Here is a 24,691-nt window from a genome sequence, read left to right on the forward strand (position 1 = left end):
CTGCGTACACCTTTAAGTCAGAACATTGTGGGTTACAAGTCCCTGTTCAGAGTCTTTGGCATGTTTTCCATTTTCTTGGATTATGCCTCTTATGAATTGTTTTTGAATCAGTGCACATTTTCATCCTCCTTTCCTTAAAGTGCTCTGGACATGTTTTGATGTAAGAAGCATTTTTGGTGGCAAGTTCTCATTGTTGAACATGTAAGCTCTACTCTCAATTTTATTTATTCAAGATGATGAATTATTTTCTTTTCTACAGATATCTTAAAATCAGACAGTGATGAAGATTCCTCTCCAGCATTTTCAACTCTCAGCAGTATCAAGAGCTCACATAAGGCTCCTGCCAAATTACAGACACTTGCACCTGCTAAGAAGGGTAAGCAGTTTTATTTTTCAATCCTTTCATTTGTTACAGAATTAAAGATTAAAGTTATAGGGGACCAGTGCCCTCAATTATTAGAAATAGGGCTGAGGGAATTGCGCCAGAAACTGCAGTAACATTGACAGACTGCATTCTTTTTATTGCTAGAAGAAATAAAAATTAGCATCAGTTCTGAGCTTGTCTCGTGAAAAATCAAAAAGTATGCAGTAAAAATGAACTACTGGAAATATACAGCTCATCAGTAACTTTAAAAAAAATCAGTTAACATACCGACTAGCAGCCTATCATCAGAGCTTAGAAAAAAATGGCTAGTAGTAAGAGAGAGGTGATTTCACTGAATTGCACACAGTTCTTGGAGGATATGACCATATAAATGCTGATAAGCTGCTTCTCCTTGTTGGGCAGTCTAGGACAAGAGATTCTCCTTGTAGATACCATTGTATCCTGCTCCTTCACATTATACCATTTTCTTCTCCACAAGATAGGATCACAAATGTGGTGTTTTCTCAAGAACTTGGCTTTGATCAGGAACCCACACCAACTCTCTAGAACTGAAGATCTGATCGTTTGTGTTCTCTTTCATTCGTGGTTGTTGTAGTTCTGTATTGGACTGGGACTGTTACTCATCCTACTTCTTCACTTTGTTCAAATCTGCTGCTGTCAGACGAAGAATAAGGTTCTGAATCCTCAGTTTCCTTCCCATTAACAGCTCATATGGAGTCAGGCCATTCTGGAGCAGAGTAGAATGATAACTTAGTAACACCAGGATAACATCATCATCTTTTTTTAATAAAGCCTTTATCATTCACCTCCTCTCAGCCTCACTATTGACTTACAGGAATCTTGGTGAACTAGTCCTAAGATTCAGTGAACTTCCAAAAGTATTTATTAGGAAACTGGGTCCTTGTCTGAAATAATGAGCTCTGGACTCCCTTGTGTGACAACATTTTTTCAATAATGCAATGACAACCTCAGATGTATGAAGATGTAGACATTTTCCTCTATCCACCTTGAATAATAGACAACGACTACCACAACAATTTTTCCTTTTGAAATAAAAAATATCCATCCTGAGATGTTCCCAATTCTGGATGGAAATGAAGATACCATCAGTGGATCAGTGGTTTCCTCTTTTCTTGACAGTGGTAACGCACATGATGCAATTGGATAGCATTCTTCTAATGAGTTGGAAAGCTCTGGCCATCAGACAGAATTTCTCACTCTGGACATTCCAAAATACTCAAGTGACCTTAGTGTAACCTCTGAAATAGTAGGACTTATTGCCTCAGAGTAGGATTTTGTGGCATATATTCCAGCCATCCTCTGAAGCAGTACTTAGATTTGAGCACATTCGTCATCTGATGTATATGCATTTCTGATCTCATTTAAGCATACCATTGCAGCTGGTGAATACTTGGTCATCTTTAGATAGATATGTTTCAGATGTCTGTCCCATAACTTTATGCCTCTTTGTCCATGGAGCTGTATGCTTGATGGCTGAAGAAGTTTTATTCCAACCACAGTTTAGCATCTAAATGAACCATCTTCAGCTCCAGGATCTAGTTTCAAACATGCTTTGTGAACGTTGACTAAGATTTCAACACCCAAACCATTTCCCATTGATCCTTTAATCTCACCCAAAAATGACACCTCTAAATTATTAACATCTTAAATTTGTTGGATTTTTCTAACCTTTGATTGTTTTTTTTCTGCAATGTAAATTCCTTGTTATAAGGCACTGCTTTAAAATGACCCATCTTACAAAAATGGCACTCTGCAATTTTGATGGGAGAATTTCTGCATGATGCAACTCTATCATGCAGATGGTGGTTGCTGCACCTCCTTTGTGCTTTCCCTGTTGTCCAGAGTGAGAAATTCTGCCTGATGGCCAGAGCTCTCCATTAGAAGAATGCTTAAACTCCACTGAGTCAGTGCTTCTAAAATTAGTCTCCCTGTTACCTCGAACTACTGAACGAGTCTATTTCCTTACCTCAGGTGAATGCTTAGTTAGTATTAAACCGCCCCTTGATATAAAAGGATAAGCTTTTTTTTGAACAGTTTTCAGCCCGCACTCTCCATCTGCGGGAATGGCCTGTGCAGCCCCAGCAGCTGTAGGATGACTGGGCCCAGGGACACATCATCGGCATGAGGCTCAGCAGAGTCCTGGGCTCTGGCATCCCTCCGAGTGTTGGTTCCCTGGGACATCCTTGCCTCTGCCTTCTGTGAATCTCCAGTTGTGCTGTGCAGGTTGGCCTGCAGGAGAAGGGACGTGGCATCAGTGCTTTACAGGGGATACGGAGGGAACAGGGGAAACTTGAGGAATGATAGGATAACGTGTTGAAGATTCTCCCTTTTCTCTGCTGGCCTCACTTCACCAGCAACGCAAACACGCTTTTCCTTTTCTTAGCCAGGTCAAAGACTCACTCCTCAAAACATGTGAGGGTGTCAACATGGGCACGACTCCAAATGGCTGTTCTTGCTCATGCCTGTTGTGGTTGATTCTGGCCTGCAGTGGCACAAAGAAGAAGAATGTAAGTGGGAGTGTTGACATCTAAGATGGTGATAAGGTGTGGATGAGAGCTGGAGTGTGAGGAGCATGGTAACATGGAAAGAGTGGGGAATCTTGTGCCAGGATTTGACAAAGGCCAAGGTGGCTAGGTGAGGCAAAGTTTTGGGGGTATAAGGAGTATACAAGGGAGTCCAGTAGGAGACTAGGGCGGTTCACTTACCCTGGCTGAGCCAAGAAGATCACTCATCATCTTCCAATACTGCGGCTCCATCCTATTCTGGAATGTACTTGCACTGATAGGGCTGCTACTGCATCCCAGGCTGAGGTGGTGACTCTGCTGGAAGCGGGGTTAGAGGGTGTCCTGCCTCTGCACTCTATTCAGCATCTTTGAAGGCCCACTCCAAAAGGACAGTGCTGCCTTCTTGCTTGCCATCCTGTGCAGTTACTGTGGAACAAATGTTGTGGTGCCATTTATTGGGAGCTCCCCAGTGCTTGCAGCAGTTAAGTCATTGCATGGTGAGTGAATCAGTGAGTTCTTATGGGCATAAAAATGATTACTAATGACGCAAAAGGTTTGGCTGGAAAACATGCCAGCGCCATTGGCGGGAATCACTTTGTTTTTTGTGCTAGAACCAACACTGCTATTTTTGTTGTAAGATTTCACCCAATGATTCTATTTCTAATTGACTTTTCTCATTCTCTCAATCTTCTGCTAATTGGTATAGATCATTAATAAACAAATGAACACTTTACCCTGGTAGTGCACTTACTAAATTTCACTTGCTCAACAATGGGGATTTTCCTGAAACTTCATAGGTACTGAATACTTTCATGACTTTACGATTTCCTCATTGATCTCTTATCTGACTAGGATATTGTTTGCACAACCATCCATTATGTGCAGAGGTTTATTGACCTGCTCCTTGTTTAGCTTTGTAATAAGTCCCATTGCAGTGTGGTACCTTGCAAATCTTCGGTGTCAGTTCAACCATGCTTCAGCTTTGTTTGGACCTACAACTTGCTTGGCGCAATCTGGGAATGGCGATGGGTACTCCATTCCATTCTGTTTTTAATATGCTGCTCGTTCAAATGCTATTCGGTTGCTGGCTGCTTGTTTTCCTGCTGTGTTTACCGATAGCAACCTGTCTTCTGAGGTAGGCAGTTAACATTAACTTCATTCAAAACTAAGCAAAGAATAACTAAATTTATAATGAAATTTGATCCTTTCCAGAAGGCTGTAAGAGAGAACGTGATCATGATATGTGATCATATATCACTTCCCCAAGATGATATGAACTGTATAATTTGCATATTCACATTAATTATAGAGCTAACTTAAAATGTTAATTCCATTTTCTTGTCATCATGCATGCTTTCTGACCTGCTGAGTGTCTTCATAATGTTTTGTTTTATGTTTCATTTCAGACTGATTTAAGCCTCCTGCTAAGTGGTTCAACTAACTAGTTCTGCATATAATTTTTCTTGGTTGCTCAGCATGTGTCCCTCTTCCCTGAGCCTGATATCCATCTTTGTGTTTTTTGTCAAAAGACTTTATCATCTCAGTTACAGATTTAGGTAACAGATTACTGGAGATTTGCCAACAGAAAGTGATAAAATAACTTGGCTCAATATTTATCTGTATTTTGTGTACTCCAATCTGTCAGCCATTGGTTCGTTGGTAAGGTACATAACTCTTGAGTCAGGAAGTTCAAGGCCCAATTCACAATTTGGGTACTTAAAACGGCACTAAAATGTAAGTTTTAAGTGAGTGTGGTAATTTTGAGGTGCTATATTTTAAATTTAAAATTTAGATTTGGTTGCATCTGGATATATGGCACAGAAATGGATCATTTGGCCCAACCAGTCCATGCCAGCATTTATGCTCCACTCAGGCTTCCTCTCATCTTTTTTCACCTAAATTTATCCTTTTGTAGTCATTTATTTCCTTCTCCCTGAATGGTTGTCTAACTCCCCTTTCCAAACTATTCACTTCAACCAATCCCTGTAGCCATGAGTTCCACATCTTTAATAATTTTTCGTTAAAGTTTTTTCTGAAATCCTGATTGAATTTTTTTGGTGACTATTTTATATTGAAGGCCTCTAGTTATCATCATCCCCACAAGTGAAAACATTTTTGCCATATCCACTCCATCACAATGTTTCATGACCTCTATGAGGTCACTTCTCAGCCTTCTGTTTTCAACAGAAAAGAGCTCCAGCTTGTCGATCCTTTCCTGATGTGTACGCCCATGTAATTCTGATATCATCCTTGCAAACTTTCTCTGCGACCTCTCCATTGCCTCTAAATCTTTTTAAAATATATGTCCATTGTAAAAAGTGAAGATTGAGCTGGAAGTAAAATAATCTACTGGTTCACTATAGCCCATAAAGGCATCGGATCAAAATCTTGAAAGGCATGGCAATGCTAACAACTGCACACAGTACTCTCACCAGGGTTTCATACAGGTTTATAATAACTTCTCTACTTTTCAGTTCCATCACTCCAGAAATTAAGCCGACTGCTTGCTTTGTTATTTTTATGACTAACCCATGGCATAACTTTAATGATGGTGCAATTTACAGTAATTTAATTTGAAGCTCTATCTTTCCTGCCAGATGCACATAAGATGGCAGGACATTTGATAAGACTGCTTTTAAAAAAGCATACTGGAACCTTGGCTTTATAAACATTGTACGTGCTACAAAACACAGCAGATGCGATTTTCTGCCCAAGCACGCCATTCGGCTGGAATCTCCTGCCTGAGGTCAATGACAAATTTTCCGTCCCTCTATGATTCCTGTGGCGGGTGGGAAAATACCTTCCAGTGTCTAATACTGGACATCACTATTTAGGAGAAGTGTACTAATGTATTTTAGAGGGTATGAATGGGGTTTACCAAAATGATAATCCTAAGGATGAACAGCTTCAGTTACATGGAGAGGCTCAAGAAACTGGAATTACTCTTAGCATAAAAAAGATTAGGGCATTGGGATAGTAGGACAATAAAGTGTTTAGCAGATTGGGAGATAGAAAATAAAATATCTGAAGTGCCAAAGATTTTCTTCGGAGGTGGGTATAGTTGTCTTAGAAGTACCAGCTATATGATGTAAGCTTAGAGGAGTGGGATATGGAAAATCTGAACAGTCCACCCTGCTAGTAGCAGTTTAAAAATGATTTACCATGCAATGGCTAAGACACAATAGAGCTCTAGTAATTTGTTTGAAGACTGGTTCTATGGATTTAGTTTCATTTTAAAATGGAATACTGAACTTGCAGCAATTTCATTATTGTTCAGTAAATACAGTTGTATGCAGCATTGTCAGTCTAATTTCTAGTCATCTCATTAGTTTCTTATACTTGGGAGGAGGAGGGATGAACATTGGGCTTGCAGATTATGCAATAGTAATGATAGTTACTTGCCTTTACACACTGCGCTGTTTTCTTTCCTATTGCGGAAAGTGAAGATTGGGCAGGAAATAAAATGGGCTGCTGATTTACTATAGTGCACAAATGTATAGAATTAAAAACTTGCAAGGGCTACCAGTGCTAACAGCAAAGCGGTAAAGTACAAAGGAGCCTAAAAATAAGTCATAGGGAGCAATTTAGTAGCCCATAATTTCCATTTTCTAGGGCATTGTAACTGAAGATACTCCAAAGAAGGACCTCATCAATGGATTGCATTACAGTAGCCATTGTCCATTGGGCAATTGCTCTACAATGGAAACCATTCCAATACTGTGATTTAAATTGCAAATTTCAGCAGGATCTGACTGTCTTTGATCAACAATTATCCAGAATAAGTTGGACTTAAAGCCATTTCTAACTTGTGAATAACTATCGTACAGACCACTCCCCACCCACACCCACCACACCCCTAACAGGAATCGCTATGTCCCACAGAACCTCCCCATCAACTACTTTCCAATCCTGTTGAGACACACACCACCACCACCAACAACAACAACAAACCCTCCCCACCCCCACCACTCTATCCTCCTTCATGTAAACCTCTCTGGTTCTTAAAGTGTCTGCACTTTAAAAATTATCTGTTCTACAGCAGCTAGTGCTTTACACAATGGGCTGTGACTTCCTTACATCCAACCCTGCTGCCCTCAACACGAAGTGTCGGGACTAGACTACACTATTCTCACCCATCCTGAATCAGAAGGAAGAGTGGGAAAGGAGTAGCTTCGTTTCCACGTGTTTGACTGAGTGGAGTGGCAATCCGACTCTGTTATTCCATGGAAGTTCTGTATTTTCTTCAAAATAATGAATAACAGGGAAAATACTGAGACTTAAAGTAGACACATTGATTTCCAACCTAGGATATTCTGTCTCACTTTGGAAAAATAACTGAATGATTCATATCTTGCATTATCTATTTGGTCTGTCTTCAGAGAGACGGAAGAAGTATACTTGAAAATTGGCTGACTGGTCAACTATTATTTGGACTTTCTCTTACTCCCTTTTGTAAATGGCCAGATGTGTTTGCTAGTCTCCAGTCCTCTGGCACAACTTCCATTGTGAAAGATATTTAAAGATTGTGTCCACAGGTGCTAGAACTGTTCTCTGACTTCCCTGAGATTTCTAGGATGTTTACTTCAAGATCTGGAATGTTTTTCTACTTTGGAAGTTCCACCAACCTCTTCAGTGTTTATCTTTTTAATTATTGCCACCGCTTCGTCTCATTTAGTTTGATACTTAATTTGCCATCTGTCTCACTTTTAAATCTTGTTTTGATTTTAATTAATCCAACGTATGCTGGGCTTTATTTTGCTAAATCTTTCTCAAATGCCTTTATCCCTGATTCATAACTTTCATTTGCTTTTTAAAATCGATTTGATTTGATCTATTCTTGTCACATGTATAACATACAATGAAAAGTATTGTTTCTTGCGTGCTGTACAGACAAAACATACCGTTCACAGAGAAGGAAAAGAGCAAGTGCAGAATGTAGTGTTACAGTCATACGGTGTAGAGAAAGGTCAATTTAATGTGAGGTAGGTCCATTCAGAAGTCTGACGGCAGCAGGGAAGAAGCTGTTCTTGAGTTGGTTGGTACGTGACCTCAAACTTCTGTATCTTTTTCCCAAAGGAAGAAGGTGGAAGAGAGAATGTCTGGGGTGCATGGGGTCTTTAATTATGCTGGCTGCTTAGTTGAGGCAGCGGGAAGTGTAGACAGAATCAATGGATGGGAGGCTGGTTTGTGTGATGGATTGGGCTACATTCACAACCTTTTGTAGTTCCTTGCGGTCTTGGGCAGAGCAGGAGCCATACCAAGCTGTGATACGACCAGAAAGAATGCTTTCTATGGTGCATCTGTAAATGTTGGTGAGAGTTGTAGCTGACATGCCAAATTTCCTTAGTCTTCTGAGAAAGTAGAGGCATTGGTGGGCTTTCTTAACTGTAGTGTTGGCATGGGGGACCAGGACAGGTTGTTGCTGATCTGGACACCTAAAACTTGAATCTGGTTATGTTCACTTATTGCTTCTTAGATGCTTCAGTACCATTACTTGACATATGCTGCTCAATTTTCTGCCACAAAATACAACACTGTCTTGTTTGTTGGGCTAAAAATATAAAGATCCAGAAAACAGTCCTGGACACATTGTAGACACCCCTCCCTTTCCATGCTGCATACCAATCATGCTGATTCATCCTTGATTTTTACAATCAGCCATTTTGGGGGCCCATTGCATCACTGTGTTATATCTAATTTGTTTACATTTCTCTTCCTCAATATTTTCTTTCCAATTGGTAATTGTAACTACCTGTAGAGTAGAAGCTCCATTTTATTCCTTAATTCTATTGAGGTAAATTTGCTGTTTGCATTATCATCAAAAACACTAGTGCTGTAATAGAGTCTTTGATTAAGATTGTTACCCCACTTTCATTCTTTTCCTTCTGTAACCCACCTTGCTCTCTTCTATACATGTTTATAATTTAATCATTGCTTTTGTACCCAGCTGCAAAAAAAGCACCCACCGCTGATGGAACGTCCAAGCCGAAGCGACCACCTAAACCGAAGAAATCAGAGCATGTTGATTCTGACTCTGATTTTGGCTGTGGAATACCAAAAAAAGCAGCACCAGCAAAACGGAAGCAGTTGCCTAAACCTAAGAAAGCAGAATTTGTAGACTCTGATTCTGAATCTGACTTGGGCTTTGGCATATCAAAGAAATCAGGCACCGCTAAGGGTATGTATGACTTTTGTACTAACAGAACAGTTACTATATTTTTCAATTCATTGTAAAATTTTTCTTTCTGATAATGAGAATTTACGTATCAGGTAAAAGCCGAGGAAAGAAGAGAAAGCAATCTGGCTCTGAAGATGATGAATATTCTCCTGTGAAGAAGCCCAGTAAATCATCAGCAAGCAAGGTTTGTACATAATATTGCTATATTACAAAGTTTTTTTTAACTCCTTTTCAAAGTTGGTTGATGTCAGTCCTGAAGCCTACAAACAAACAAATAACAGCAAATGTTCGAAGTGTAATGTAGATCTTATCAACAAAATGACCCAGAATGTGCCAGTAAACACTAACTAAAATTATATTGTACAAATATCTGATACAGCATTTACAAATGTTATGTAATAACCATCTCCAATGAAAGAGATCATCACGATCTACACTTGGCAATGGCATGCCAGTGAATGTTAAGTAGCCAACAATCAACACTGCAGAAATCAATAATAAACTGAACCAGACTGGCCACACAAGTTGCTGTGGATGCTAAAACAGGTTAAAGGCTGGATTCATCAGTGAGTGACTCGCTCCTGACATCCCGGAACCTCTCTGCCACCTGCAAAGTATGAATCAGTAGTGTGATGGAATACTTGCATTTGCCAGGATGGGTGCAATTTCAACGATAAAATTTTTTTATACTACCCTAAACAAAGCAGTCTGCTTGATGAGCATCCATTTACTGACTTCCATTAACATACATTGTTTGTTAGGCAGGATATGCTATAGCAAATTGCAATGCCTTCTTTGGAGGCACTTCCAAAACCTGTGACCACCATCTAGAAGGACAAGGGCAGCAAATGTATGGGAACAGCATCACTTTCAAGTTTACCTGCGTTGTCATACAACCTCTTGACTTGGAGCTATGTCGGTATCTCTTTGTTGTTTCTGAATCAAAATCCTACCTGGGCGGCACAGTATGAGGATAGGTTGAAGGAGCTTGGTCTTATGACGACAGGTTGAAGGAGCTTGGCCTTATGACGATGGGTTGAAGGATCATGGTCTTATGAGGATGGGTTGAAGGATCTTGGTCTTATGAGGATGGGTTGAAGGAGCTTGGTCTTATGAGGATAGGTTGAAGGAGCTTGGTCTTTTCTCCTTGGGGAGACGAAGGATGAGAGGTGACCTGATAGAAGTGTATAAGGTGTTGAGAGGTATAGATCAGGTGGATTCTCAGAGACTTTTTCCCAGGGCTGAAATGGTTGCTACGAGAGGACACAGGTTTAAGGTGCTGGGGAATAGGTACAGAGGAGATGTCAGGGGTAAGTTTTTCACTCAGAGGGTGGTGGGTGAGCGGAATCAGGTGGTGGTGGAGGCAAATTCGATAGGGTCTTTAAGAGACTTCTGGATGAGTACATGGGACTTAATAGGATTGAGGGTTATAGGTAAGCCTAGTAGGTAGGGATATCATTGGCACAACTTGTGGACCGAAGGGCCTGTTTGTACTGTGGTTTTTCTGTGTTCTATGTTCACAGTGGTTAGCACTGCTGCCTCACAGCGCCAGACACCCAGGTTTAATTCCGGCTTCAGGTCACTGTCTCGAGTTTGTACTTCCTCTCCATGTCTGCATGGATTTCCTCCAGGTGCTCCGGTTTCCTCCCACAGTCCAAAGATGTGTGGGTTTGGTTGATTGGCCATGCGAAATCGACCCTCATATCAGTAGGATTAGCAGGATAAATATGTAGGGTTACGGGAATAGGGCCTGGGTGGGATTGTGGTCAATGCACGGTCGATTGGCGGAATGGCATTCATCTACATAGTAGGGATTCTGTGATTCTAATAGCCTTGTGTGGGCACCTTCCTCACATAGACTCATGTGGCAAAGGTCCACCATCATTTCCCAAGTGTACCTAGGCATGAGCAATAATTGCCAGCCATCCCACTGACACTCACATCCTGATAATTGATATAAAAGATAACAAAATATGGAGGCCTTCATGTCTCTGTATTTTAAATGCTGCATATCCATCAGTAATCATTTGAGACAGCTTACGTAACCTTGTCTGTGATGTTTATCAGCCAAGTTCTCAGATCATTCCTTGTAACATATGTATGAACATATGAATTAGGGGCAGGAGTAGGCCACTTGGTCCTTCGAGCCTGCTCCGCCATTCTAATACAATCATAGCTGCTCTGATTGTAACCTCAATTCCACATTCCCACGTACTTCCAATAGCCTTTCACTGCCTCGCTTATTAAGAATTTATCTAGCTGCCTTAAAAATTCCTCCTTCTCACTAGATCCTTAGTTTCTTAGCATTTATGGGGAACTATTTGTGTCGTCCTCCATGAAGACGGAACTAAAATTTAATTGCTCTGCCATTTCCTTGTTCTCTAATATACATTCTCCTTTTTCAGACTGTAAGAGATCTACGTTTATCTTCATTACTCTTTTTCTTTTTAATCAATTATAGAAGCTTTTGCAGTGTGCTTTATTGTTCTTTACAAGTTTACTGTCATACTGTGTTTTCCCTGGATCAATTTTTTGCTTCTCTTTTGCTGAATTCTGAACTGCTCAAAATCCTCTTGTTGGATTGCTGGATTTTTTTGCAACTTTTATATAACTCCACTTTGGATCTAATATTATCCTTAATTTCTTCTGTTAGCCACGGTTGGGTTCTTTTCCTTGTTGTGTTTTTGCATCAGTAAGAAATGTACAACTGTTGCAATGCATACATTCATTCCTTAAATATTATCCATTGCCTATACACCATCATGCCTTTTAATGAAGTTCTCCAATCTATCTTAGTCAGCTCGCATCTCATACCTTCATAGTTTCCTTTGTTTAGATTTTAGATCACACTACGTCACTTTCCATCCTAATGAAGAACTCTATTATATTATGGTCACTGTTCTCCAAAGAACCCTTAAAAAAGGTGATTAATAATCCCTTCCCATTGCACAATACCAGATCTAGGAAAGCATGCTCCCTAGTTGATTCCTTGATGCACTGGTTGAAAAAAATCATCCTGTACACAATCCAGGAATTCATCCACACAGTATTTTGCGAATGTGGTTTGTCCACAATCTATACGTAAATCAAATTTACCCATGATTACTGTGGCACCCTTTTTACATGCATTGCTGTTACATGCATTGCTAATTTCATGTTTAATTCCTTCCCCTGCCTTACAGCTGCTGTGTGGAGGCCTTTAGATAACTTCCACTAATGTTTTCCAGCCCTTAGCTCCACTCAGACTTATTCTACATCTAGATTTTCAGAGAGGTTTTGTTTGTACCATGGCCCTACTTCCTGCTAGCTTTTATTTCCTCTGCCGTCTATTTTTGTTTTCTACCTTTCTGTCTTTTATTTCTAAATTGGTTTATGGCTTTTACACTCAAGTCTGGGCTATTAATCAGAAAGATCAAAAACCCAAATGCACTCCGTCTACATTCACTGCTAGTCTCCACTTTGGATTTTGAGTCTATTTTGTATCCATTCTGCAATTTCCTCTTTAATCCCACGGGCTTCCCTTTAAGAAATCAGTGCTTGCTGTCATCTGTTTGCCCATATTTTTCCAAGTGATTATTAATTTTAAATTAATTTTCCTTTAGCTGTATGCAATAGTTGTGAAGTCGCTGCCTTCAAGGATTAACTATAAATCCGATTTACAGTGTAAAAGATAAAATCACCATAGTTCCAGATAACCATAGGCTGCTCTCCGCTTTGAAAGGAAGAGCTGACTGGTGGGATTTAACCTGAGCATCACCACATCTCAGACAAGGGCAAGATTGAGAAGGCGAGCCTTCATGAATAACTTCTGCCAGTGCAGGAATTGAACCACGCTGTTTGCTCTGCATCACAAACAGTCGTTCAGCCAACTGAACTGAGCCCAATTGGACAGCTAGCTCACTAAGCAAGCACAGGCCTGATTACCTGAATGGCTATTTTCTGTGGTCTAATCCTAGGTGGAAATCTCATTAATACAGGACATGGTCTGCTGAAAGGTTCCTAGACTTCCAACCAGTCTGCATTTAATATATGCTTTTTAATTTGAGGTACTTGAATGCATTTTGTTTTCTACAGTCATTGAAGGCTCTAATTGGAATCCTTGTTGCTGTGTTACCACTGATTACCGCAATAGTTTACGATTTACATAAGTGATTTGAAGTTGAGGACCAAGTGTAGTGTGTCAAAATTCGCAGATGACACTAAGGTGAGTGGCAGAGCAAAGTGTGCAGAGGATGCTGAAAGTCTGCAAAGAGATGTAGATAGCCTGAGTGAGTGGGCGAGGGTCTGACAGATGGAGTGCAATCTTGGTATATGTGAGGTCATCCATTTTGGTAGGAATAACAGCAAAATGGACTATAATTTAAATTGCAGTGTGCTGCTGTGCAGAGGGACCTGGGTATCCTTGTTCAGGAATCTCAGGAGTTTGGTTTGCAGATGCAGCAGGTAATTAAGAAGACAAATAGAATTTTGTCCTTCATTGCTAGAGGGTTAGAGTTTAAGAACAGAGATTATGTTGCAGCTGTATAAGGTGCTGGTAAGGCCATACCTGGAATACTATGTACAGTTTTGGTCTCCTTACTTGAGAAAGGATATACTGGCACTGGAGGGGGTGCAGAGGAGGTTCAGTAGGTTGATTCCAGAGTTGAGAGGGTTGGCTTATGAGGAGACTCATTGGACTTCAGAAGAATGAGGGAAGATCTTGTAGAAAGATATAAGATTATGAAGGGAATAGATAAAATAGAAGCAGGAAAGTTGTTTCCATTGGCGGGTGAAGCTAGAACTCAGGAGCATAGCCTCAAAATAAGGGGAAACAGATTTAGGACTGAGTTGAGGAGGAACTTCTTCACACAAAGGGTTGTGAATCTGGAATTCCCTGCCCAGTGAAACAGTTGAGACTACCTCGTTGAATGTTTTTAAGGCAAGGATAGATACATTTTTGAACCGTAAAGGAATTAAGGGTTATGGTGAGCGAGCAGGTAAGTGGAACTGAGTCCATAAAAGGATCAGCCACAATCTTATTGAATGGTGGAGCAGGCTCGAAGGCCAAATGGCCTACCCCTGCTCCTAGCTCTTATGACACGAGAAGCAAACGTTTATGATATTGTCGTTTAACGGCACGTTCTCAGAACAGTGATCACTTAGCAGAAACATACTCCATCAAAGACCCTAAAACACTCCTTAAGAGTTGTATAATCTTGTTACGTCAAAGCTGATAACTAGGTTGGGACATTAGTCGGGGAAATAATCAAATTAAAATCGAGAGATGTTTTCATGTAACATTGTTAGAGCATGGGGTATTAATGATGGTGAGTGGTTGAGTTAGACTTGCTGCTTAAGTTATAAGTCGGCATGTATGGGGTGTCAGGGAGGGGTAGTACCTTTGGTAGGGGAACATGTTATGTCCTTTCAGAGCAGTTTGTCCATCTTTTGTCCCCACTTGGCACTCAGCTTTCACCTGTGGCTCCCTGTAGTTGTTTGCATGCGATAGCAGCCACACCCCAGGCAACTGTCTCAACAAGCCGGCTAAACCAGGTGAGGGTAGCCGACGGGTCTCAACCCTCGGTGAGATAGGGAGTTGTCTATCCCAACATGTGAAGACAGAGTCCAGCGGATTGAGTGGACGAGACCAATGGAAGGTCCAACGGTCAAGAAGGCGGTCTCTGCAAGCATCGTGGAATGCAAAGAGCAGGACAAGACACAGAAGACGTCCTGGTCATCCACTGCGCCCAGTCCCACCTCCAGCCATCTCGACTCTTGTCTTGCCACTGAATCCAGATGGGAATTGGGAAGAGAGAGTGAGGCTGACGCTGCACAACTCTCCCTCAGTTTAATCCAAATCAAGCGCTAGTTTCGACACCATCATCATTATCATCATCAATGTCCTGTTCGACCCTTGAAGTCCTGTGGCTACGGGCGAGCGACAAAGCAGCAGACGTGGATACACTGGGAGCTGTAATCATGGACCTGCAGCTGGCGGCTCAGGCCTAATGGTCGTTCTTCACTGACTGAAGCAGCAGTGGAATTCGGTGTCTACCTGGGCGACTGAGCAGTCCTCTTCAGGAACTCACTGCTCACCTCCGTAGAATGAGGAAGAGGCTAGAAAAGGTGCCCTAAACATTGCCTGCTTCACTACACCCTGGCCAGTTTACCACGGCTGGTGGGTATCCCATCTTGCGGTCGAACAAACAAAATAAAACACAAGTTAACACTACTCACCATTGGCACTTGGACCGTGCACATGCTTTTGACAACCCTACGGCAGATAGACCAGAGAGAAGAACAGCCTTAGTTGCCAGAAAGCTTGCAAGATACAACGTTGACATTGCAGCCCCGAGTGAAACTCGTCTTGCCAACATAGATCAGTTGACTGAAACTGGAGGTGAATACACTTTTTTCTGGAGCGGTCGCGGCAGCGATGAGCATCTTGATGCTGGAGTTGGATTCGCCGCAAGGAGTCACCTTGTTCAGAAACTTGATAGTCTACCCAAGAGTGTGAACAACCGGTTTATGACATTACAGCTTCCGCTACAGAACAGAAGTCAAGCCATCCTGATCAGCGCCTATGCCCCCTCAATGAACAACCTGGATGAGATGAAAGACAAGTTCTACAAAGAATTAGACTCCCTACTTTCAGCAGTGAGCAGAACTGACAAGCTGATCTTGCTTGGCGATTTCAATGCAAGAATAGGGTGTGACTCTGCAATCTGGCAGGGAGTCATTGGGAGGCATGGAGTGGGTAAGTGTAACAGTAACAGCCTACTCTTACTGAAGACCTGTGCAGCACACGACCTCATCACCAACACAACCTTCTGTCTGCCTACCCGTAACAAGACCTCCTGGATGCACCCCCGCTCTAAGCATCAGCATCTTATTGACTATGTCATTGTCAGGAGAAAAGACAGGCAGGATGTCAGAGTAACCAAGGCCATGTGTGGTGCTGACTGCTGGACAGATCACAGGCTCATTGTCTCCAAAATGGTGAGCTAAATGGCCTTTGGGGGTTTTAAATTTTTGTGGTTGTACTGTTTGTATCATATCAAGTGGGGTCGACATATTGGGTGGGACTCTCCAATTTGTCTATGGCTGTCATGCTGCAAGTGAGAATGGAGAATTTGGTGCTCCTGCCTAAATTCTATTCACTTTCCGTGGCACTGGAGTCTCAGCCGTGAACGAGGGCAGAGATCTTCAGCAATTGAGAAAAGCCCTTCAACGTTATTTGTACTCATCGAACATGTGCTCTGTGAAGGCACCAGTAAAATGGCAGTGGCTTGCTACTTGCATAATTTGTGCATTGCGCCTTTCGTTATGTTGTTGAGGGATCTAAATTACTCATTATAGCCTTGTAAACACAACAGCATTCCCTTTTAAAGCTATGCAATGGAAGTCAAAATGCTCTGAGGCTCAGTATGACACAAGTAGCAATGTTGGGCTTCTGATGGCCCTTTTGTCAGCCATTGTTCCTCACCCTTCAGATGTTCTCAATGCATAATCTAATCTGCCTCCTTTACTGTTTACAACATGCTTGTTGAGTGTCCATTTGCTTGTGTTAATGATGTGCTGGCTGAGTTGTGAACTATGGTATGGCTTTGACTTGGTTCCTTTTTTTTCAGGAATCTATCAAAAGAGAGGATCATAGGGTTCACATGCTGACGGTATCACTTACCAATTTAAGAATAGGTGGCCCCAAGACACTAATCGATGATTATAGTTTTGCAACATCCTTAACATTAGCCTCATTGTCCCAAGATTTTGCATTGATAATTGTCACTTTAATTGTGATAACTATGTGGGGTGGGCTTCCATTCAAATTATCTCCTTTTTATTATGGTTATCGTCATATCAGTTTCTAGATAAAAAAAGACTGTGGTTAGCTTGAGCTTCTAAGGGCCTACTAATAGATGGTTTGAATTTTTTGTGCGCTGCTGAAATTTTCATTTATCACATCATCATAAAATTTCATGAACCATAAGGAACTAAAATTAGCATTAGTAATATGATCTGTAACTTCAAGTTGAATACAAATTTTGATTTGATTCATTATTGTCACATGTATTAGTATACGGTGAAAAGTATTGTTTCTTGCGCACTATTCAGACAAAGCAATTCTTACATAGAGAAGGAAAGGAGAGAGTGCAGAATACGGCTGCTTTGGGGATAAAACTAATGCTCCATTACAAAGTGCAATTAAAATCCTACTGTTTTTAGTGATCTTAAGTTCCTTGTATTTAAAACTGCTTGCTTGATTTCATTTTGACACCAGGAGTTAGTGAACTGGTGTTTGTTTTTGGATTCATCATACTGTTTGATATCGAGATAGCTGAATTCCAATCTTCATTTCTGCTAAAAATTATGTGGGTTTCATATTGCAGGAAATCACAATGCAACCATCTGTTTGTTATCCACCATCTCATTACTTCCACTGATGATGAATATAGTACCTTACAGTACAAAACCCATTGTGCCTACATCACTTTTTTATTTCCTAATGACCTGACCCAGAGAATCCCTTCAGTTTCCCCCACCCACAACTAGCTCAATTTGCACCTTCCAATTCAAGTCTTATTCATATACATGCTGCTGACGTAGAACCAAAATTTATACCAATCTAGATAATTATTAATTTCCAGTGGAGATATAACCCTGACTGAACTCAACACGCAGAGATTAGTGAAATTGGATAATAGTGTGCATTTTTGGTATTCTTGGAAAGACAGATGTACCAAGGAATGTTATTACTTTATTCACCCTTGAAGTAATCTATCAAGTAGTTTTTCAGCAAATTTGTATGATTTAACCAAACATTGTTGTTTTGATCTGATCATTCAAGTTAAGAATTTCAGTGGTATAAACTAGGTTGATAATGCAGAAGAATCCTACTTTATGTAGCATACTTGTCCACATTCTACGAAGAAAGTTAAATACCTACGTGTAGCTTTGTCTTAAAACTTACTTTAAGTATGCTTGGAACTTCCTTAGTTATTCTGTGTTGTATTTGGCTCATGTTAACTTTTAATATATGCTTTTCTAGTCAGAGAACTGCAGAATAAGAATTTGTAAGTGAAGGAATGAAGGCAAGGGAAGAATTGACTAAAATAGCCATGCGGTGAAGTGAATTTTGGTTGGTAACTTTTTCTCTTGTTAGATGCCAGTAATTCTGATTTGTATGTGGAAATTGAGTTCCTATAAATAATGAGAAAGATTTATACAATAATGTGTCTATATAGTATGTATGCGTACATACATAGACAGATGATGTTACATGAAAAGCGAAGGAGCAGGAAAAGAACGTCTTTATTTAATGGCAGCTTAGTATTAAAATTGGCATTTTTTTTTACGTATAGTACTTTCTTTTCAGTGGAGGACTAATTACAGTGAAAATAAAAATCTCCTTCCCCACATTTTCCTGGTTTGTCCAGATTACATTCATCAGTTTTTAATGTCTGCTTTTTTCCCATTAACTATGATCAGCGTAGTAAAATGAATAATATTGAATGAAAATTTAAACATATATGCTTTTTTCCCCTAGATTGGAATCATATATGCAATAACCTTTCTTTCCCTTTAATATCTATTAGAAATATACCTAATTTGAAAAGAGTTGTGATTTGATTTTAAAAGTAACTTTTGATATAATAACTCTAGAAATCTAAAAAATCAATATACGACGATGAAGACGGTGAAAATGATTTTGAGGCAGCTGACGATGTTCGAAGCACACATCCTGATGCATCTCAATCAAGGCTGGGCCGAGCTAAGAAAGAGGTGAAATATTTTATAGAATCAGATGAAGATGACTATGACGATGATATCTATGATTAACTGTTTAAAAAAAGTTGAGCAAAATAATGTATCTTGTGTCTTTTTTTGTCTCTTCTATCTGATTCTTTTGTACATTTTGGCTCGTTTTTTGTGAAATTGTACCTGTTTTTATTGTGTGTAGATGTTCTTAACATTTTATCATGCATACATGCAATTTTATTCACTTTTTTACTTCTTATAAAATTCATGTCTGTTTTGAGTAGTCTTGTAGAAATGTAATAGAATGCTGAAAGCACACATTTTAACTGTTAAAGTGAAAAAGAATTGCAAATCTGAATGCGCTTTTTTTTAAAATGATCTTGAAATAAACTTTTAGAAATGGACTTTTGTTCTGTCATCTCATTAATATGGAATAAATAATTGGGCATAAACAACAACTTATATTTATACAGCACCTTCACCGTAATGAAAGGTCCCTAAGTGCCTCAGAGAACATTGTGTCTAATTCTGTTTACAGTCATATAAGACAATCTTGGGAAAGATGGGAGGAAAGTGGTACAGACTTGAAAAGGATTAGGGAGGGAATATCAAAATTTAGGCCTTGACAACTAAGACAGAGCCACCATTGATGGAACAGTTAAAATCATGATGCTCAGAATTAGAGGGCAGCTACCTTTTAAACATTGTGGGGCCTAAGAGATTATAGAGCTAGGAAGAGGTCAGTCCATGGAAGTGAAAACAAGGATTTTAAAATCAAACTGTTGTTTGACAGGCATGTAGGTCAGCAAACTCCAATGTGAAAAGTGAACAAAACTTGGTACAAGCCACGGGGTTTTCAATGACCTTGCATTTATGTGGATGCAATGACTGGAAAATTAGCCCATTGGCTTCCAGGAAACCTATCAGAAACTCTTGGATTTTAATATTTTAAAACTAATGAACATATAACAAATTAAGAACAGAGATTCAGGCTCAAATAGAAAAAATAAATTCTCTTGAAATTTTTTAAATTGATGTGGCCATGCTCCTTCAGTTACTGAAAATGGCATTGAAGTATATTTAGAATAATTTGAATACCTGTGTTAGCTATCTATACATTTAAATTAAAGCAAATCTATATTGTAGTTTTACATTTAATTTATTGCAGGTTTCTTTTTATTTGAAAGATTCACACACACAAGAGAAGTTGATGCGTTCTCTTACATTTGGCTACAAATGTTATTCAATGACTGAAGTAATTTTTCACTTTATTTTTCCAAGTAATTTGAAAATAAAAGTGGCATATAAAATGGGAATGGGGGCTTAGGTGGAAAAGGTAGAAGAAATAATTCGAAGGCAAATAAAAAGGAAGAGATTAAAGTAATAGAAATTGTGCTTTAGGTAGTGCAGATTAGAGGGAAAACTCTATATAATTAAATCAGGAGAGAGAAACAAGGAATGCGTGACTGAAACATTAGAACAGAAAAACAGATTGGAGTGTTTGATTTATTATTGTCACGTGTATTGGTATGCAGTGAAAAGTATTGTTTCTTGCGCACTATACAGACAAAGCATATCATACATAAAGAAGGAGAGGAGACACTGGAGAATGTAGTGTTACAGTCATAGTTAGGCTGTAAAGAAAGATCAATTTAATACGAGGTAGGTCCATTCAAAAGTCTGATGACAGCAGGAAAGAAGCTGTTTTTGAATTGGCTGATATGTGATCTCAGACTTTGTATCTTTTTCCCAACGGAAGAAGGTGGAAGAGAGTATATCCGCGGTGCGTGGGGTCCTTGATTATGCTGGCTGCTTAGCTGAAGCAGCAGGAAGTCTGGACAGTATCAATGGATGGGAGGCTGGTTTGCGTGATGGACTGGGCTTCATCCATGGCCCTTTGTAGTTTCTTGCAGTCTTGGACAGAGCAGCAGCCATATCTAGCTATGATACATCCAGTAAGAATGTTTCCTATGGTGCATCTGTGGAAGTTGGTGAGTCATAGCAGACAAATTTCCTTAGTCTCCTAAGAAAGTAGAAGCATTGGTGGACTTCCGTGTCTGCAACGAGGGACGAGGACAGGTTGTTGGTGATCTGGACACCTAAAAACTCGAAGCTCTTGACCATTTCTATTTTGTTCTCATTACGCTTCCTGAAGTCGATGACTGTTCATTTTGTTGACGTTGAGAGAGATCATTGTCATCGCACCATCTCATTTCTCTATCTCATTCCTGTATTGTGTCTCGTCATTGTTTGAGATCTGACCCAAAACTGGTGTTATCAGCAAACTTGAAATTTGAGGTGGAGGGGAATATGGTCAAACAAGCAAAGGTGTCTAAGGTGTATAGTAAGGAGCTGAGGACACAGCCTTGTTGGGGCACCGGTGTTGAAGATGGTCATAGAGGGAAGGGTTGTTACCTATCCTTACAACTAGATCTTAGTCTTAGGAAGTCTAGGATCCAGTTTCAGAGGCAGAAGCTGAGCCCCAGGCCAGAAAATTTGGAGATGAGTCTCATAATAGTTTTGAAGGGGAACCATTCTTTCTACAAGCACATGGACAGTAAGGAGCAAATTGAATGAATTTCAAGTGCAGAATTTCAACTCCAAGGATACAGAATGAAAGCTATTACCGTGACGTGAGAATGTGGAATTAAATATACCAAGTTAAAAAATCTGCAGTAAGAATTGGGTAAAAGGAGAGCAAATGCTCAGTGATTTAGGGTGAAATCTCTCCAATGATAAGAAAGTATAATAACGAGTTGTAAGCATGCAGGCAATCAAGGCTTTATGGATAGAATTGAGAAAGAAGGATTTAAGATTGTATGGACTCTTGGTAGAGATTGTGGAGTTGCAGAATGTAAAAATGCAGATCTGTTAAAGGTTTAACTGACAAAAGATCAGTGGGATGTGTTCAAAAATAATTTGATGTAATAAAAGGCAATGTACTTGTCAACAAAAATAGCCATGGATAACTAACCAGGTAAAGACAACATGAAACTAAAATATACCAAAATGTAAGCAGTAGGCAAATATCCTAATGAGTGGGAGAAGTACAGAGATCAGCTAAAGATGACAATACAGATAATTGCAATAAAAATGATTTTTTTTCCCCAAGGATATCAAAATCAACAAATGTTTACAATCATCAGGAAATTGGTCAGGAACAATAAACACAAAGCATTGCAGATGCAAAATATCTGAAATAAAAATAAAGGTGCCGGGAAAACTCAGCAGGACTGGCAGCATCTATGGAGAGTAACTGAGCTGACTTTTCAAGTCAAATATGATTCCTCTTTGGAAACAAGGTCAGGAGCAATGTGAATCCTTTGAACTTTGATATTCTATGTGAAAATAACAAAATGTGAACATATTGAATAATTACTTTGGACCAGTATTTATCATACAGGAACTGGAAAGCATGTGAATCAGTGACTTACCAAAATTAATGTCAGCAAAATAACAGTAATGAAGAAAATAATGGCACTAACGAGTGACAAATTCCCGGGACCAGTTGGTTTCTATCCCAAATGTTAACAGAAGTAGGTGAGAACACTGTAAATGCCCTCACGATAATTCTCTGAAGTTCCTTGATTCAGAAAATGTTCCTATAGATAGAAAATTGCACATCAGTGCAATTTTCTAAAAGGTGGGAGAAAGGCCCAGAGAATTATAAACCAGCTAGCCTAATATCTGTTGTCAGGACATGTGAATGCATAATTGAGGACAAAGTAACTGAACACCTTGAAACCCTGGAGCTGAGCAAAGGGAGCTAGTGTGGGTTTGTAAAGCAGGGATCATGCCTGATGAACATGATTGAAGTTTATGGAGAAGTGACTAAAGTGGTAGACAGAGGAATATCTACAAATTATATTTATCTCGATTTTTCAGAAGGAATTTGATACAAGTTGGCTAAAACTTAGCCCATAGAATTGAAATCAAATTATTGACCTACTTAGGAAATTGGCTGAGTATAAAATTACAATTTAATTTTAATAGATTGTGAAATAAATTAGACAAAGCTGTCGCAAATAAATTTATGTGTAGGCAAATGTGAAGTCAACCAACTCTGACGAAGGGCCATCCAGCCTTGAATGTTAGCTCTATTTTCTCTCCACTGATGCTATCAGACTTGCTGAGATTTTCAGATTCCAGAATCCGCATAATTTGCTTTTATCTTATGTGAAGTCATCCACTTTGGACCCAAACGGATAGACTGCTTTCTAAATGGCGAAATGCTAGGAACAGTGGAAGTTAGAAGTATTTTTGGATTAAAATGTCTGCTTCTGCCTTAGTTGTGTCAGCATAAAAGATTGATATGCATATTTTGTCAATATTTACATGGGTAACGCTGACTAAACAAGGCCTGACCTGATGAAAATGGTAATCCTGATAATGAAACTTATAAATGGTAACAACCTAAAGAGATTTTGGATGGTGGTCTGTGACTATTTGGTTTGTTCCATTGTAGGATTGTCTTGTGGGGGGAGATGGGATTGTTGATGCACTCTTGGAAACAAGAGTTTTTTGTTTGTGTGGATGATTACCCTGCATTTTGTTATTGCCAGAGGGCAATCGTTTTTGCCAGTTGTTTCTGTCAGTTCCATTGTCCATTCCGTATTTTATAGAATGCAAGCAATTTATTTTCTCTGTTTTCCCTGCTAAATCTTTGATCAAGAATGTGACAATAACATATCTTTGGATTGCTTCGATCTTATTTATATCTAATGACATATTAGGATCTCACACGAAACTTGGGTGGCATGGTGGCACAGTGGTTAGCACTGATGCCTCACAGCATCAGGGTTTGATTCCCAGCTTGGGTGACTGTGTGGAATCTGCACGTTCTCCCCCTATCTGCGTAGGTTTCCTCCGCGTGCTCTGGTTTCCTCTCATGGTCTGAAAGACGTGCTGGTTAGGTATATTGGCATGCTAAGTTCTCCCTCAGTGTACCCGAACAGATGCCAGAGTGTCAGCGACCAATGGATTTTCACAGTAACTCCGTTGCTGTGTTAATGTAAACCTACTTGTGGCAACAATAAAATAAACTTTAAACTAATGTTTAGTAAACTATAAATCCGATATTTTTGTTGCAATACTGAAGCTTTATCCTCAGAAGTCCAAGAATCCTGTTACCTGCTGAATCTGGAATCCATGAAGTGGAGATGCTGGCGTAGGACTGAGGTAAACATAGTCAGAAGTCTCACAACACCAGGTTAAAGTCCAACAGGTTTATGTGGTAGCACAAGCCACTAGCTTTCAGAGTGATACTTCTTCAGGTAAGTGGGAGTTCTGTTCACAAACCTGTTTGTGAACAGAACTCCCACTTACCTGATGAAGGAGCAGCGCTCTGAAAGCTAGTGACTTGTGCTACCAAATAAACCTGTTGGACTTCAACCTGGTGTTGTGAGACTTCTGACTGAATCTGGGAACCCCATTAAAGATTGTTTTAAAGATGAACCTCCGAGCATGGTTATATCTATTTGGTGGAAAATTTGATTCCAGAACTTTTAAAGCTACTCTTGGTAAAATATTTTTGTTAGTGGTGCAGATGACATAGCATTTTTTGCCATTAAATGCCACCTGTCTTTAGTCTAGCCATTTTTGTAATTCCATAAAATCATCTTGCAGTATGATTTTGTAGTAAAACAGAAAACGCTGGAAAAACTCAGTAGGTCTGACAGCATCTGTGGAGAGAGAAACAGAGTTAACATTTCGAGTTCATATGGCATTTCATCATGGCTCCTGTGTATTTCCTGATGCATAAACCACACAGGCATCTGCAAATAATTGCAAAAAGTGTTAACTTATTTCAAAATTATTATTTTTTAATTCTTTATTGTTTCAAGAAGAGTAAAAGAAACAACACTG

The 24,691-nt window shown here is 39.7% G+C and overlaps 1 protein-coding gene across 1 annotated transcript in view; it reads left to right on the top strand.

Annotated features, from left to right (window-relative positions):
• Window positions 1–19,230, top strand: part of LOC145354841 (DNA topoisomerase 2-beta-like) — a 155,341-nt gene extending 136,111 nt beyond the window's left edge. Inside the window, exons 33-36 of the mRNA XM_080206368.1 lie at window positions 260–376; window positions 8,858–9,088; window positions 9,181–9,272; window positions 18,731–19,230. Of these exons, the coding sequence (XP_080062494.1) occupies window positions 260–376; window positions 8,858–9,088; window positions 9,181–9,272; window positions 18,731–18,907 (617 nt within the window). The 3' untranslated portion in view covers window positions 18,908–19,230. The remainder of the gene's footprint in view (window positions 1–259; window positions 377–8,857; window positions 9,089–9,180; window positions 9,273–18,730) is intronic.
• The last annotated feature ends 5,461 nt before the right edge of the window (window positions 19,231–24,691 follow it).

The sequence above is a fragment of the Carcharhinus amblyrhynchos genome, chromosome 2, assembly GCF_965287045.1.
Source record: "Carcharhinus amblyrhynchos chromosome 2, sCarAmb.v2.hapA, whole genome shotgun sequence".
Lineage (NCBI taxonomy): Eukaryota > Metazoa > Chordata > Chondrichthyes > Carcharhiniformes > Carcharhinidae > Carcharhinus > Carcharhinus amblyrhynchos.